General features: G+C 35.9%; 1 protein-coding gene across 1 annotated transcript in view; it reads left to right on the top strand.

Annotated features, from left to right (window-relative positions):
* The window catches only part of LOC308186276 (adhesion G-protein coupled receptor V1-like), a 79,849-nt gene that overhangs the window by 20,568 nt on the left and 41,086 nt on the right, over positions 1-18,195 (top strand). The window contains 11 exon segments of the mRNA XM_080608409.1: positions 3,774-3,806; positions 5,556-5,682; positions 5,771-5,956; positions 7,806-7,986; positions 8,601-8,764; positions 9,402-9,525; positions 9,917-10,183; positions 12,671-12,797; positions 14,892-15,109; positions 16,333-16,733; positions 16,735-17,077. Coding sequence (XP_080464535.1) covers positions 3,774-3,806; positions 5,556-5,682; positions 5,771-5,956; positions 7,806-7,986; positions 8,601-8,764; positions 9,402-9,525; positions 9,917-10,183; positions 12,671-12,797; positions 14,892-15,109; positions 16,333-16,733; positions 16,735-17,077 — 2,171 coding nt within the window.

The following is an 18,195-nucleotide window of genomic DNA, read 5'->3' as shown; positions in this document are numbered from 1 at the left end:
GTAATTCCCTTTGGTTAGTGTCTGTTTCAAAACCATATCTATCTTACTTATGTAAATTTTCATAGAATCACAGAATAGCTTGGGTTGGAAGGGACCTTAAAGATCATCAGTTTCCAACCCCAGTGCCATGGGCAGGGATGCCACCCATTAGATCAGGTCGGCCCACAGCCTAGTCCAACCTGGCCTTGAAAACCTCCAGGGATGCCTCAAGGGTTTGATCAGACTGCGTTTTAACGGGGAAAAAGTCATTTGAAAATAGTAGAATGTTGAAATGAGTGCGCTGGACACCTACTGCTTGTTTTCATTACTTCTCAAAATAACAACATATCTCTCCTGCTATGACTCAGAAAAATTAAAATAGCCTCAAAAATCAAATAAATGATGGATTAAACCTGGAGAGAAGGTGTTTCCTCTGATGAGAGGCACTATGGAAAGTCTAATGTGGCAAATCCTACTTTAATGCAGTTCTTTAGAGCTAGAGCCTGCCTCTAATTAAATCAGTAGATAATCCTGAAAAAATTGAAGAGGGGGTGAACACTGAATGCAAGCAAATTGAGTAATGTTCCACAAGCAATTTCACTTCCCCCTTTTTGAGATACCCTGATAGAAAAGAAAGTCTTTTAGAGAAGTGTGGTTTAATAATGACAGCCGTGTAGATTCACAGTGGAAATTAAGTTTCTCATGTGTCTTTCAGAACACTCAGGTTCTGCAGAAATTCCAGATTTTGTCAAAAGTTATTAACTTCAAAGCTATTTTTCATTTATTTATTTAATTATTTTGTGGTTCTAGTTAGTTCTTAACATTGAAATTCTCATGGTACCTTAAACTTAGTCAAAACTCTAATTTCTCCTATTTTCTTGTACTGCATGTTTAAAAAAGTGTAAGAAACATTTTGAAGCTCCTGTCAGTTGTCCTAATTCATCTGTAGTTCTTGCTACATAATAATTATGATTTTTTTTACTGAAAGAATTTCCCTAATGATCAGTCATTTCACATTAGTCTTGTTGTATAAGAAATGCTTTACACACTTTGAGGTTGTATTTCTTTTGGCAGCATCATAAGCATTGCCAGGGTTTACTGTCTGTGACGATATGAAACTTCATGTCCATACATAGCCATTTTACAGGAAAAAATAAGCTGAGGATAAAAACAGGGAAGTGGCTTTCCCAGTGATTGGTATCACCTTATTCCTGGTCAAGAGTTCTTTTCACTAGCTGGAGGAGCTGCTGGCCACGGTTAAGCCACCATGTCAAAGCAGCTGTTTTAACTTTTATTGCTGCTTCTGAATAGCCCTCTTTGTCCTGTTTCCATACTGCTGTCAGAGGAACACCTAAAGAGCTGGTTTCACATACCACGAGGAGTGAAACGGGACTGAACTGGACCCGTGTAGTGTCAGGCAGTCTGGGAGCATCTCCTCCGTGGTGTAAGGGTGGTATATGAACGCCCCTCTGTTCTTCGAGGTTGGAAGTGCACGTGGCAGGGGATGGGGCTGGTGTCCTGGCAGCTCTCTGGTGGCACGGACCCTGTGTCCAGCCCCGTAGCTCCTCCGGGTCGATCTGAGCTGGCTGCTGGAAGTATTATGCAGCTATTTGCTGAACGCTTCACCTTGCCTGGTTTAGCCCTGTATGGACTTAGGTTTAGCACATGAAGAGTACACTGAACCGAAAAGCAAGCATTTGGATTAAAAGGATAAAAGTTTGCAGGATGTGAGTATGATAATTGCATTACAATGTAATTGTTCAAAACAATAGAATTGGGATTTTTTTTTTTTTATTATTCCTAGAAAAAAGTAAACCTGTGAGAATACTTTACAACAAACATTTTGGATTTAAATTTAAAATGTACTTTCCTAATTTATCTTTGTTCTCTTAATTCTTCTTTTTTTTTTCAATACTATTTTTTAAAAATTTCTTGTTAGGGATATGCATTCTATGTTATGAAAAGTTACATGTATATGCCTTAGAGTATAGATATAAAGAATACTACTGAGTGCACCATTCTTTGAATCACAGAATGGCTCAGGTTGGAAGGGACCTTAAAGATCATCCACTTCCAACCCCTCTGCCATGGGCAGGGATGGCACCTACTAGATCAGGTTGGCCACAGCCTCATCCAACCTGGTCTTGAATACCTCCAGGGATGGGGCAGCCACAGCTTCGTTCATTCATTGTTTGCTTAACAGCATCTTGGAGCTGGAAACCTAAACCTAGCTGCTTCTATTAAGTTTCTGCATAGGATGTTTTATGACTTTTTGGAGAAGTAACTAACATTACTGTGCCAGGGCAGTGATAGCGGTCTGACCACTCATGATATCAGCCAGAGAAAAAAAATGACCAGATAATAAATAAATAAACAAACAAACAAACAAATAAGTAAATAAATAAAAGGATCCAGGTGTTCAAGATGGGGTTTGTATGGAGAAACCACCTGAACAATGTTCTTTTTTACCAGTTGATGGACTGAATTTTACTGGTTGCTTCCTGACCTGAAAGCTGTCTAGGTTTAATACATATCAAAAGCTCACTTGATATAGTGATTCATTTTTATTTTCTGTTGTAAATTATTTTACTAACAGCTTAGCGATATAATTAAATTTTAGCATTACCAACTCTGGAATCTTCTCCTTGATCTTTTCATTGTGTTAATATTTTGCTGTTTTTTGAATGCTTTTGCATGTTTCTGAGGGAAGGGAGAATGTCTCAATATATACCTAGCTTCAGTGAATATCAATAACAAATTTCAATTAATTCAGACTTCCTATTCGAAAGAACGTCTGTGAATGTATTTACTTCTCAGAATTTAGAGTGAACTCTTGTCTGTATTGAATTCCAAATTTAAATTATTTTTGAGATTAGTGGAGCCCAATTATCACCTTACAAACACTGTTTTAATCTGTTTTTGGTGCTTTGATAGACGATACAGTTTTTGTATTTAATGTATTTTTGATTAAGAAAGCCAAAATACATGATTACTATTGCAGAATAATGCTGCCCTTTTGACTGACTTCATGTGGCAGTTTTGTTATAAATGCTTGGTTGAAACTTGATTTAATTTTTTAACCTTTTGATTAGCAAATACCTTTTCCTTTCCCCTTTTTCTTTTCTTTTTTTTGTCCCTTTATTTCCTTGTCCCCTCTTTTTCCCCTTTTTCTCCTTCTGCTTCTCTTTCTTATATTTGTATTTATGTTATACATGTATATATACTACTTTGGTAATCTGATTAACTAAAAAATTGTTGTAAATGAGGTTTGCTGTGATTTTGTGCCTAATTACTTTTCCTTGTGTACCCATCAGTACTCTTTCTGTGCTTATCTGTTTTTATCATTACTTTGTCAGACTGATGAAACACCATATCACAGAGGCACGTAGATGTATTTCCCTAATAAAGGGTTATAATCGTGGATGGCTGCTGCAGTTGTGATCACGCAGTCAGTAATCAAGCTCTTTGAGGAGGGCTTGGTAGGGAACACCTTGAGTGGCTCTTGACATGCTGAATTGGTCATGGGGTCACTCCTCCTAAGTGGGAACTGCCCACTTGCTGGCCTTTGTCAACAGGAAAATGCCAAGCAAGCAGGGTTCCCATAAAAAGAACATTATAAACTTTTGGAAAGTAAAAAGAAAGCCTTCTTTTTTTTCTTTTTCTTTTTTTTTTTTTTGTCCCTTTTGTTAGTTTTTTGTTCTTTTATAAGATGGGTAGTATTGAAATTTTAGTAAGTGGCACTTTCATTACTTTCTACATCCTCTTTTTTTTTTTTTTTTCCTCTGTGTTGACAGGGTAGAGACAGAAAGGTTTGTCGTGTTCTTTGGGTAAGTGCGGTGAACTGTTTTCTGTCCTCAGTGAATCAATGCTTTGTTTTAGAAGTGGTTGGTTTGGACAGAAACTGTCTTTATCATTTCTTTCCCCCCCAAGAATCACGTCTCTGCATCTCTTCAGACAACGCATGCTTCCCCTTTGGTGTTTCGTTTGATGGCATGGGGTTCTTGCTTGAAGGCATTTCTTTATGTAGGATCTGTGAATGATGAAAGTTATGAATGCATGGCTCAGTGTTTGATATTTGAGTGTTTCATGGAATAATGAATTAATTGTTTTAAACTGCTACAAATACAGTTTGCCCCAACTAAATGGCTGAACTGATTAGAGTTACAGAGTAATTTTCTCTAGTCAAAGACAAGGAAAGTTATCTTGATTTAGACTAACATGCATATAATTTATATAACACAGGTTATTTTTTCTACCGACTTTTTTTTTTTTTTAAACATGTAACAAACATGAGCACGTTACTCTATTAAATAGGTATTACCTATTTTGCATCCTGTACCCTGTCCTGTAGACTGTGCTACAACAATGCTAAGTTGTTTTTGTGTGTGTAGGTTCCAGTTACTTAAAACGTGCTTCTGGACACAGTTCTGGGCCTGATTTCAAAAACTGGATATAATAGATCACATTTCTTCATGAAATAGTGTTTGATAAAGTCTAGGTTGTAGCACAGTGAAAGCACAAAAATATGTACAGTATGCAGGACCACGATTTCATTGAAAAATACAATACTGACAGGAAACGTGAAAGATGCAAAGGAATCTAAGTACCTAAAACTACATGTAATAAATCATATGCAGACCATCAATCTGAAGGTGTATTCTTGATGCATCCTGCAATAGTGCTTCTCTGGAATTTTTAATATAAGAAATTTAAAATGATGAAAATTACTGCTTCTGAGGAAAGGCAAGCAAGTAATATGCAAGGTTCATTACTGTTATCAGATACTGCCCATTCCTGTCACAGAGTACGATCAAGATGGTGTAGGAGAAGCCCAGAGAGAGAAATCCTTTACTGAGAGGAATCTGAAGTATGCGTATTTGGTCAACGTACTTCATTCTTGCACCATTCAGCATGTGCTTTAAAGGAGTAATGAGAAAGGGGAATGAGTCTGAGCTACTGAGAGCAGGTCCAACATTTTGTAGAGTCAGACAGGGATCCTACAGGTAGTCTCCACATCTACAGAAGGCAGGCTAACACAGAGCTGAGGATGAAATCCATGGTATCGAGGGTCAAATTTCTGCCTCTTTATGTCAGTAGTAAACTTTGACAAACAAAGCAATAATGGAAATTTATGCTTTTCAGTGTAATCTCAGCATAGGTGATTTTGGAATTTCCTTTATACCTTGATCCAAGTACAAAGTAGTTCTGAATTTAACTAACTTTTTTTTTTTTTTTTCCTGGCACTATTCTGTTTCTTTTCCTGTGTGTTGTGTGCATGTGTTATCAAAAACAGACAAACAAACAACAGAGTTACTAGCTATAAAAAGCTAATCAGAAACAAACAAACAAAAAGTTACTTCAGAGGCAATTATTTATTTTATTTATTTATTTATTCATTTTTTACGAATGGATAAAACATTCTGATGTTGTATCATTCTTAACTTGTTTTAATCCTTGTAGGTAACTGTTGGCTTTCATAATTTATTCATAAAATTTGTCAATATCCTGATCTCCTCTGTATGGATTTGCTAAACAGAGTTGCAACTTGAAAAAAACCTCTTACCTTCCTTTCTCAGGGTCAGTGTGGAAAATCAGATACTGAAATACGGGTTTACTACTTGTGAAATTACAATTTTGGAAAACGATGATCCTGGAGGAGTGTTCGAATTTTCTTCCTCTTCCAGAGGTCCCTACAGCATCAAGGTAGCTATCCGAGTAACGTCACTTAAACATTACAGACGACTTAGTTCTAACAGAGTGCTAGAAAAAGATTAATTTTATTTTTTTGCAGGAAGGGGAGTCTGTTGAGCTGCAGATTGTTCGCACTAGAGGAAGCCTCATCAGACAGTTTCTGCGCTACACTGTAGAACCAAGAGATAATAATGAGTTTTATGGAAGCACAGGAATTCTGGAGTTTAAGCCTGGTGAAAGAGAGATCATAATTACTCTACTGACAAGGATGGATGGGATTCCAGAGGTAAGAATTAATATTTTTCTCTCTTTAAATTGCATTCACATACATATTTGTTTGTCACTTACTAAAATATAGATGGTTTCACCTGTAAATACCAGCAATTTTTCTGTAACATTTGAAGGCTTTCTTTTTCTTAAGTGTGAGAAATAGATAGAGGAGGAGTGACTGAAAGGCCTATAAGATAGTCAAGCACCATATGAAAGCACTTTATATCAATACAAATCAGGTCTTGTCAGTCTTGCCTGAATATTCATTTCTCTGATATCTCTATTGTTTTGTAATCCCAGAAATCTGCACAATTTGAGGCATGTGTCTGTTGCTTTTCTCTTTGCTTTCTGCTTTTCTGTAGCTTGTTCCCTTTCCTGTGCATCAGCCATCCTGGATTCCATCAGGAAGTTTGCAAGGGTTTGATTTTACCACATTTATGTTAACATAAATTTTAGCTGCTGTGATTCAGCATTTTTTGCTGCCTTTACATGCACATTCCTATGCTGTATTTTGCATAAGCAGTTAGTTGTGTTTGTCTGATCCTGCTAATGAGCTGATCTAGGAGTAAGATGTCAGAAAGCCAGCTTTACAAAACATAAAGGTTTTAGGAAGGTTAATAATCTTTTTGTAGGGCCAGGTGGTCATCAGTCATGGATTGAAGGAGGGATGGAGGACCATATGATGAGGAAATCAGGGGATCACAGCAACTCCAACTTCAATTGCATAGGCTGCTGTAGAAATTCAGGTTTCTTTTCCCTACATACTCCAAAGAAAGGAGACATAAGAAGTCTGAACTCCACTACAGAAGCCAGGAACATAAGTTAATCTAGTAAAACTTAGGCACTAAAACAGCGGGTTATTTAATAGTTCCATTCCCAGTTTTTACTAGTTCATCAGCAGGCTGAGATAAAAGTATTTCCCTGCTTACAGCAGTATTATTAGACTAGGTAAGTCATCCTGCTGAAATGCTCAGGCAAAAACATACGAATTGTAGTGTCAGGACTAAAAAATAAGGAGGTCCTTTTATACTCTTCTATCTCCAAGAGTGGCCAAAAGCCACATACATGAGCAGGACATATATAATCACTTTCCTCCAGAATGCCATCCCAGCCTCCAATGGTGGGCAGTCCAAGGATGTCTGGAGTAATGGATGGTATCTTTGGGTGCCTTCAGATTTTCTTTCTGTTAATTGAAGCAGTTACGCTTTGAACGCAGGTAAGGTTTTAGCATCCATGACATTCTGTAGTACTGAACACCATTGTTTAATTGAATTGTATGTGAAGAACCAGTTCATGTGTGTTTCTTTACTGCTAACCACCAGCCAGTTTCACTGAGTTCTCCCCAGTGTAGAGTAATGCTGTTTTCTAGATAGATAAATGCAATATTTTTTTCTAATGTTCTCTGATACTTTTTTGAAAGTACCATGTCCCATTAGATTAATAAAGCCAGTTGATCAATTCTTTCTAAATTAGCATGCTGTCCATGGTTTAAAAATCTTTGCTTTACCTGTTACAAAGCCAGGAATCTTAAGAAGTCTTGGAGGAAAGAAAATTTACATTTCAGAGTGTGTTACAAACATTACTTGTGAAATTATGCGATTCTAAATTAAGTACACAAAATAAGTCCTTGCTTATAATAATAATAGACTTTTGGAGAAACTGATGCTTTTAGAGATAGAAAGTTCTAACAATTTCCTTTATTTGATAGCATTATACAAACGTTTATTGCATGTAGAATGTGTGTGATTTCATTTTAAGTTTGTATCCCTTTCTGCCTGATGGGGGACTGTGGACTATAGACCATTTTGTTTTTGATGTGGATGTTGAATATGTATTTTTGTTCTGACTGAGTTTCCCTCTTCTAGCTGGATGAGCTATATTCTGTGGTACTTAGTGGCTACAGTGAAATGCCAGGCAAGTTGGGGAATGCCACAATGGTCAATATAACCATTTTGAAGAATGATGATCCGCATGGTATCATTCAGTTTCTACCTTACGAACTAACAGTAACAATAAGTGAAAGCAAAGGAGAAGTCATCCATACCGGTAATTCCTTTTTATTAGAGTTACTTCTTTATCTGCTGTCTGCTTCTGCAAGTCTTATTTTCCCTGTTCTAGGATAACAGAAGTCTAGGAGACTTCTTACTAAAATCTCCACTCAGGACTTTACAGATTGGTACAATGCCAAGCAAGATGAGCAGCGGAGAGTGAAGTGGAGAAGTATGGGTGTGGAAAAACAGAGGGATTAACTGAGTAAAAAGGATTGCTAGAGAATTTTCCAGACAGGAGGGATGGAGTACTGATGTATGTGCAAAGTGCAACGTGGAGGTAGTAGCTCTGTTTGTGGAGAATGAAGAATGGGGTGTTATATAAGAGAAACATAGAGTTAAATCTTCCTATGGGTGATTTTAATTGATCTATTCAGTTATCAATTACTTTTACAGGCAAGAATTAACATGTGAAATTAAAGCAGTTTGCACTGCTTTAGTAATCTGTCTTTGTGTGTCCTTTTCTGTAGCACTCCAACATGTTACTGGTTTCATAAGAAGTGAAATTGGTTATTATTGTATTTCCTTTTTCTCAGTTTCAGATGTTTCAGATGTTCCTTTTTGATTTCTGTTGCTCTGAATATGCACACTGACTCTGTTTATGTTTTTTAGCTGTTTACAGAGTTGTAAGAAATCAAGGAAACTATGGAAATGTTAGTGTGTCTTGGGTTGTTGATCTAGCATGTACCAATGACGTCTATCCAGAGCAAGGGACTATTTTATTTGATAATCTGGAGTTTTCAAAAAATATCACCATTTACTCACTGCCAGATGAGGTAAACACTTTTACAGTGTTTTGGGGTGAGAATATGGGACAAAGAGTAAGTACTAAAACATTAGAGTATAAGGAGAAAAAAGGAATGTGTGTTTCTCAAGAGCCTAATAACTTGTAGGAAATATCAAAATACTTGGGTAGAACTGAGATAATGTCTGCAAATCATAGAGAAATTTCAGAAGCTGTGCATACCTCTAAACAAAAAAGGTAGAAGCTGAGAGTAATTGTACTGTGGTAAAGTTATAGGAAAGTTTGACTGAAACTCGTATCTTGATAACTGGAATCCTAATTTCAATCCTAATCCTATATGCTGATAAATTTGAAGTAATATAAGAAAGATTACACCTAATGATAAATAAATAAAGCTGTAAAAAAAACTACATGTATCAGAAACATAAAACTGGAAGGTAACTTTTGGGTCATCTGTGCAAGATAAAGAGGAAGGGACTTACTTACAAAAACTGTAGATGGATGATAATTTCTGTATAACTGTATGAATTATCATCCCTCTTGAGACACATAAGGACTGACAAATAAAAACAACACTCAGAAATCTCTGGCTTATTAATCCCCCTAACTTTTCATTTTAAATTCTTCAGTGTTTTGTATGCTAGAAATTAATGTCTTAATACTTTCAGGTGCCTGAAGAGGAGGAAGTATTCACCATCAGTTTATTCAATGCTACCGGTGGAGCCAGGCTGGGCAATGTAACCACTGCAATTTTACAAATAACAAAGAATGATGATCCCATTTATTTTGCAGGTTAGATATTATTGTTTATAAATGTGGAATACATACACTACCTAAAACGGATTTTTTTCACAAACCAGATCATTGCGAAATCGTAATCCCAAAAGAGCAAGTGGAAAAGCTCCCCAAACTTTTTTTTTTTTTTGTATTTAGTTTATATTTGTTTCCTTCAGAACCTTCCCATTTTTTTGTGTGTGTCATTTTTCTCTTTGTTGATGTTGAGATCAGTTAGGAGGCAAGGTACAAAATATTCTCTCGTACCTGAATTATTTCCTACCTTTATCACATACATCTTATTGTTTCATTGAAGAGGAAGATCCTACTAGAGAGAATTAAGAAAACAGAGCAAATGCAAGCAACTCAGGCTTGAACTCAGACAGATTTGTTGCTTTTGTATTTTCAGAACCTGTGACAGTGAGTGTTCAAGAAGGAAGTGTTGCAAACTTTACAGTCCTAAGGAATGGATCTGCTGATGTCGCTGTTGTTGTCCAGTATATTACTGTTAATGGAGATGCAACAGCTGAAGAGGGAGACTTTGTTCCCAGTGGAAAGAACAGTGTCATTTTGTTTGATGTTGGAGAAAGGGAGCAGAATTTATCTGTGTATATCAACGATGATGATACCCCTGAAACTGATGAAACATTTTATATTATCCTTTTCAATTCTACAGGTAAGTCTTCCTTTTTTTTTTTTTTTTTTTTTGCTGGCAATTTCTTAGTATCTTGGTCTTATCATAAAGCAATATTTAAATGCCAAGAATTATACGAATAATGTTTGCTTCAAGATTTTTATACAATAAATGCATACTGTGTTTGAATTTTCATCCTTAATTATTTTATTGGAAACAAAAATCAAATGATAGAGTCGATACTTTGCCTGCAAAAACAACTGGAGTGAAAGTCCCTTTTCAAATATAAATGCTCCAAATTAGATGGACTTCAATACAAAAACACAAAGCAAAAAAAAAAAAAACAAAATTTAGTACCCAACAGTCTTAGGAAAAGAGGTATTCTTTTAGTTATTTTTTTCATGCTCCAGAGTGTATTACAAAACTACATGATTTTTGTAAAAACAAACAGAACTGCCATATTTTGGAGGAAGGGTATGTAATTGCTCTATTTTATTAGTAGCGAAAAGTATGCATACATTTTTTTCACTCTGAGACTATAGTTTTAAAAGGCTTAATTTGCAGAAAAATATATGTCACAATTTACCCAGGGGACCACCTCTAAAGAAAGGATTTATTACCTTAGAAATAACGTATTTTTGTTTATTTATTTATTTTTCAAAGTTTACACTTAAAAAGGAATGACCAAAATTATTCAGCCCATTCCTCACGTTTTTGAAATACATATCTTTTAGAATAAATTATCACTGTTATGTAATATACATGAGAAAATAAAAGTGAAGTATAAGAAATTCATAATTTTTCCAGAGCCCTAAGTATTTAATAAAGACCCTCCCCACACCTAGCTCCAACAAAACTCATGGTGTTGTGGGAGAGTCATTTGCAATTGTGTTATCAAATTTTAATTTACTGCCCTTCATTTTTTACTGTTCTCTAGTTGAGAGGTAATAACAGGCTCTGAATCTGCTGCAAATCTTTGCAATGCAAAGCAAAGCTGTATTGAATCAGCCATTGAAACCTGAGGGGCTGTAATTTAATAAAGCAAAGAAAGATGATGGCAATTAACCATCAGACTATACCTTCAGATTGTGTGACACGTTCTCAAAGTAAAATACCTACCAGGTATTCAATTCAAGATTAGGAAACCTAAAATTAGATTTCTTCATCTGTAAGCACGCTAAGCATCTTAGTTCTCATTACAGTCTCTGATGGTCTTAGTCTTTAGCAGTCGATAAGACTGAAGTGATTGAGGTCATGCTACAGTGGACACCCTGCGGCTGGCCTGTGAGTTTCTCACAAGGCAGCATTGATCTTGAGTTGAATCCTTCCCTGAACATTGGTAGCAGGCAGCCAGAGGTTGACAGGGAAAGCAGTAATTTGAGTATAAGGCAGCTAAGCTATTTCCCAAGGTCGGCTGGTATTCACTGTAGTACCCAGGTCTCTTATAAAATATCAGACTAGGGAAAGGATTAGACAAAACCATTCTTCTTCCTTCATAAGTTTTCTCTTTTGTTGTCTCTTTCTACTTTAATAACTTTCTTCAGGATCTACTGGTAGCTCCCAATACTACCCCATTGGGAACATATCATGGCTTTTCTCCTAGCACATGGGGAATGGGTATCCATAGCCTCCTTTTTCCTCTAAAATGAGCATCATATAGTTTTACAGCCATTCTAGAATCACTAAGAATAAAGAATATTTCTATACATATTCCTGAAAGCAAAAGTTGGTTTTCTTTCTATGATTGGTTACATACAGTGGCCTTGACTGTTCTGAAATTTTTTTGGGGACTGTTGTTCCTGAGAGAAAATACAAATAGAGGTATATGAAGTTAGAGGAATAAGCACATTGTTTAACGTGGAACAAAATTTAGTCGGACACTTTCAAAGAAGACAAAAAATGGGGTGGGTGTGGACACATTATGTTCATCTATGGACAATGCAATGGAGTTAGAATTAACATCCCTTAATATTTACCTGTACTAATATGCACACTGAAATCCTGCTAGCTTCCCATCTACATAATAAGAATCTTATGTTTCTTCCTTTTAGATATTCTTTGATATGGGAGTGAATAAACTCTTAGACATTGCTCATAGCTTGTATTTAGTTTAAATGCAATACTTTTCTTCTAGGTCTAAAGAAGGTCGGGGCTCTCTGAATACCTTACTCTTTTATTCTGTACCTCTGAATATCTTATTCTTTTGACTTGTCCAGATGATCAAACAGAAAATGTTACCTCACATAACAACTACATGCAAGGATACTGTGTAGTAAGAATCACATCTTCTCAGTTCATGTCATTTTTCCTGAAAATCTTACGTCTTGCTCTCTGGATGGTACACTACTTAAATACTTTTACTCTGATTTGCCTGCTGCTGAATACCTCAAATTCTGTTTTTCACTGACTTTTATAATTGTCCTTTTCTTTGTATAAAAGCAATTGTAGTGAGTAGAAAACATAATTGGATTTAGAGTTACCTACATTTCTGATTCCAATTTTAATAATAATAATTGTCCTCTTTTTTAGGAGATACAGTTATCTTTAAGGCTGGAATGGCAACAGTTATTATTGAAGCAAATGATGATCCTAATGGAATTTTCTCTTTGGAACCTTTAGAGAAGCCAGTTGAAGAAGGCAAAAGTAACATTTTTTGGTAAGTAACGTTTAAAGAATATCTTTGCACTCTTTTGGAACTGGTGTATGTGGTACTTTATAAATAGCACTTTGATTAAATCAAATGCACAAGTGTGCATTGATAGAAGTGCACTATAGAAAAACAGTTTTACAAAATTTTGGATTAAATGATTTGTAATGTGTTGAAGACATCACCTGTAATACTATGGAGTACACAGTAAATATTAAAAAGTGCACAGAAGCTCATGTTGAAATGTAACTAAATAAGACTTCAGCATTGATGTTCTGTTATAATCTCAGGAACCTGTAGATACAGAAAAATCTGAATGATTGAGCACAATATAACCTAGGCTGACAGAAAAAGAAAAAAAACCACTCAACAAATAGCTAAATAAAACTGTGTGGCACTAGGTGGCTTTTTGTACCCATCTTTGAAATTTTCAACTGCAAACTACTGTATTCTTTCTTTCTGTTTTTGTATTTTTTTTTCTTTTATCTGTTAATTACAGATTGAAATCTATACTTAAAGTCCGGATGTGACACTCTTCATTAGTCTGACCTTTGAAAGTATTTTCCTTTGTGCCACCATGATATATTGAAGAATTAGCAGGGTTAAAAATTGAATGCACTTGGCATCTCGCCTTGTTACATTCATTTCATAAATTTACTATGGGGTTTTAATTGGATGAAAAAATGATTTTTCGTTAAGAAATCTTGAGACAGGCTGTAAAGAGAAGTTAGGTCACAATAAATGCGATAGTGCAAATAGTTAGGGAAGAGGTTCTTCTTGCATTTAAAAAATCATCCTTTTTTTTTTGTCTGTTTGTTTTAAAGCCTTGAAGCAGATGCTTATGGCTGTGAATTGGTTCTTTATGCTTGTGCCAATACATCTGAAATATGAATAGTCTCAAGAAAAGAGGATATTAAGTTCATTGTGTGTTTGTTGTTGTGCTGTTCACTGTTTTGGGCTTTGTTGTTTTTTTGTCCTTTATAGTCTAATCTGCAGGATAATTTTTGTGGATTTGGTGGTGTTAAGAATATTGTTTTGATGTAAACATGCTTATATACAGGTGCTTTATGGAATTATAGGATACCAAGATCTCCAACATCTGAGGAACCTGCTCAGTCATCATTGATAAAATATATTTACTAGGGATCTGTCTCTTCCATACTGTCACTACTTTGACAGTTGTGTAGCATATAAAAAAGTGGTCAAAGTAGCATGTAACCAAACCACCGAAAACACAGAGGTTTTAATGAGGTAATTGGAGTTAGTGCAGCAGCGCTACACAGCTGGGATAGAGCACCCTGGTTAACGCCACAGAAGAAAAACCTTTGGAAGCAGAAACAACATAAATGTGTTGCTGTGGCTGGACTAGTTTAGCTGAACTAATTCTTCAACCTGATATAATCTATTTATAAGGCATTTTATGTCACCGTGCAAACCGACAGAAGCAAACTTCCTGTATGTAAGCGCACTCTTAATAAAGGCACTGTATGGGTCACTTTTTATTTGTAGTGCCTTTTTGAAATTAGTGTAATTGTGTTAGCAGATAGTTACCAAAAAAAAAAAAATCTTTTCATTTACTACGTTCTTAATCACAAATAACAGTAGATTTCTGAAAGCCGTAGAATGTAATTCTAATTTAATACAAGTGTAAGAAAAAGTTTAAGTAGACTTGATGACTGAAAGGAGAAACGTTTGTGGTTAAATGTAGATGATTCTCTTTCCTGTCTAAGAGTGTCCAAGTATATTAATTTTTAATGTTAACTTTCTGAACTATTATGCATTCATATTTATTATTATAAATTGGAATTACAAGACACAGTGATGTGTAGCTTCACAGTAGTATTCTGCATGGACCTGCGTATGCTACTTCTGTTTTCTAAAGTACGTATTCCGGGAGTAGAATTGTACTGCAAAAGTGGTTGCCTTTAAAAGGAAGGCTTCATGGAACAGTTGTAGTATATTAGCATTTTACTTTATATTACATAGTATATTACTTCTTACTGTAAGGAAGATTACAGTAAAAGGAGTCTCCACATTTTCCTTTTCTACTCAACGCTGATGCATGCCTGCCAGGACTCTCATTCTTTCTGTATCACTGAACAGGATTTTGAGACACAGAGGACACTTCGGCAATGTTTCTTTGACCTGGCAGTTGTTTGATAATAACTCTGCACTGAAGCCAGGAGAAGAATTCTATGAAACTTATGGGACTGTGTGCTTCATGGATGGTGAAAGGTCGAAGTCAATAACACTACGTGCCATTTCAGATAGAATTCCTGAATTCAATGAATTTTACATTCTAAAGTTGGTGAATGCTTCAGGTATTGTCTTCCATATCACCATTTCCTTCATATCTGGTAGAAAAGAGTTATGTTTAATCAATCAAAAAGAAACCAACACTAGAAAGAGCATTGCTTTGAATCATGTCTTGATATCCTATGCTTTTCTGGTAAGGTTTTAGGTCTTATTTTTCATTTAATCTTGATTTCCATATATAGAGAGTTACTCAGTTCCCGAATTACTGTTAAACACATTTTGGTGATCTGAACTTTAAAAGGGATGCCTCTTGGTTTTTGAAATTAAACTTCTTAAAGTTCAGAAGTTTCATTTCAAAAACCAAGAGTTCTGAATTTCAGATACATAGATCTCCATGCACAAAATATAAAACAAAGATACTAACAAAGAAATAACAAAGGTATTAAAGGTTATGTGTGTCTACCATAATAGAGGTTGCTTTTTTGTTTGTTTGTTTCCCTAGAGGAGGTAAAATACTTGTAGTTACCACTTCACATGACTTAAATTACAACTTTAAATTGCTACTGGACACATTTCCTAATCTGGATTAATTCCACTTTAGTACTATTCATGGTCTTCTGTGCTCTGATACAAGTGAAAATGTGTGTTGGCCTTTCCTGTAAGTGAAGTCCATACGGATGTACAAAAGATTTCCTGCTTATAACAGGTAGATCACTGTACACTTTGAACACGGAGATTCTCCATTCACAACATGATCTTCATATCATGAATTCTTACTGTGCAAAGATAGATGACTAACACCAGGACTGGGCAGCAGTTTTAACACACAACTGGTTACTGTTTCTGCAAGGTGTATGTACTTCTGTATCAGAGGCAACAGGCAAGATTTTGCCATTCTCTATTCCTGTAAGTCTTTGAGCAATACAAGAATTGAATTTGGCCCCCATGCTTATCAAACGAATCAAAGGTAACCTACCTTATTGGCTAATTAAGAAAAGATGGACCTTGTCATGTTTCACCTGAAAGACATCTGTGTGTTTTACAGCTGAAAAATAGCATGTGGGTTTGTTTTCTACTGAAATTACATCAGCACAGTGTTTTAAGAATAATACAATTAACCTATGTAATTTTCAAGTTAGATCATTTGCTATAAGTCCAGAGGATCTTAAAGGAGGGTTTGAGGTTTTTTTAGAAACTTGTTTTATTAAAAAAAAAAAAAAGTACTTTGAAACTTTTTTCTGAGTGTGTTGTTTAATCATTAACTTTTACTCTAACTTCTATTACGCAGGTGGGTCTCCTGGTCCTGGTGGTCAGTTATCTGAAACCAGTCCTACTGTAACTGTCATGATCCCTTTCAATGATGACCCTTTTGGAGTGTTTGTTATAGATCCAGAGAGCCAGGACAGAGAGATAGTGGAAGATACTCTTTCTGAAGATGACCTTTCCTATATTACGGACTTCACCATCTGGAGACAGCAAGGCACCTTTGGTGTTGTCCGACTAGGTTGGGAAATACTGTCTAGTACCTTCCAAGCTGGACTGCCATCAATGGTAGATTTCTTGTTGCTTGGATCATTCCCAAGCTCAGTACAATCACAGCCCCACATGAGGCGCCATCACAGTGGAACAGACGCTCTGTATTTCAGTGGAAAAGAGGATGCATTTGGCATTATCGGTCCTGAATACCCATAACAATGGAAATAATGCAGTAACCAATTTTACATTTTCAGCTTGGTTAATTCCTAATGTCAGTACAGATGGCTATATAGTTGAAAAGGATAACGATAATGGGACTTTATATTATGGTGTGAAAATTCAGACAAATGATTCTCATGTTTCTGTAGTGCTTCATTATACAGCATTAGGGTCCAATATGACATACATGGCTAAAACATCAGTCATGAAATACCTGGATGAGAATACTTGGCTTCACGTTCTGATTACTCTGGATGAAAGTATAATTGAATTTTACGTTGATGGAATTCTAGTTCTGGGAGGAATGAAGAGTCTAAAAGGAGAAGCAATTCTTGATGGTGAGCCTTTGCTATTTTTCTCCATATATAAAGCTCTGAAATGCATAGTCTAGCCACTTCAAAGGTGGAAGAAATACACTGAAATGATTATATCTGTTAAGTTAATTGAAAGGAATGGATAAGAATTCTTTGAGGATTTTCAGAAAGCCTATGGAAATTGTGTGAATGTTCTAAAAAATTCAAACTGCTGCGATGTTGAGTGAGAGTAGAGGACTATTAATTGTATGGTGTACTATTTTATTTCTGCTTTTAAAATTCCAGGTTGAAGTTTAAGAAATCAAATTTTCCATTTGTAAAAAGAATAGTACTTCTGCAATTAGTAATTTCCATCACACTTGCAGTACTGTAGCTAAGCTGAGAGGCTGAGAGGTTTTTTTTTTTTCCCTCCCTCGGTTTCTAGAACAAATATATGTGAAATGCAATTATGCTTTTATTGCTAGAAGGATATGTCTGTGCTGTAAATTTTCTTTATTAGTGGGGATGGCGTGTGTCTGGGGATAATGCAATAGTAAGGCAAGTATGTCATCTCTCTCCGTTGAATGTTGGGTAATACACAGTGGTGTGCATAGCAGCCCAGTTTTTCTCAGCATCCTCCACTTTGTGCCCTGGGACTTTTATCAGTTCCTGTGGTTGCTCATCTCTACAACTGCCACTCAGTGTCATATGTATGACAATACACTGAAGAGCACAGCTTTTTTTGTTTGTTTGTTTTCTTTCGTTTTCTGAAAGGCAACTGAAAACAGCTGATGTGTGTGTTTTAGCACAAGAGCATAGCATGGCACAGAATAGGATAGAGTAGGAATGAATATGAGGCAGCTGTGATCCTATAGTTTGGAGACAGAGAAATATAAATGCTGTTGTAAAAAGAGTTTGGAATTTGCATGGAATTACAGTGTGGTGGATGAAATGGATGTCCAGAAGGGTTAATTCAGTAATCATGAGTATCATCAGAATGGATCAGCTGCCCTAGCAGAGGGAAACAAAGTAGGATTTGTTCAGCAAAACAAGGGCTAAAAGGGGTTGCAGTTCTGCTCTGAAAATCTGTGGAGGAAAGAGGGAGCCTCAAGTCTCTAAGACTTATAAAAATGAGGGATGATGATAATGTGCTGCTAGAACTA

This window comes from Anser brachyrhynchus, assembly GCF_964034855.1.
Source record: "Anser brachyrhynchus genome assembly, contig: SCAFFOLD_149, whole genome shotgun sequence".
NCBI lineage: Eukaryota > Metazoa > Chordata > Aves > Anseriformes > Anatidae > Anser > Anser brachyrhynchus.
The sequence above is the reverse complement of the archived record's forward strand: the minus strand, read 5'-3'. Positions and strand labels throughout refer to the sequence as shown.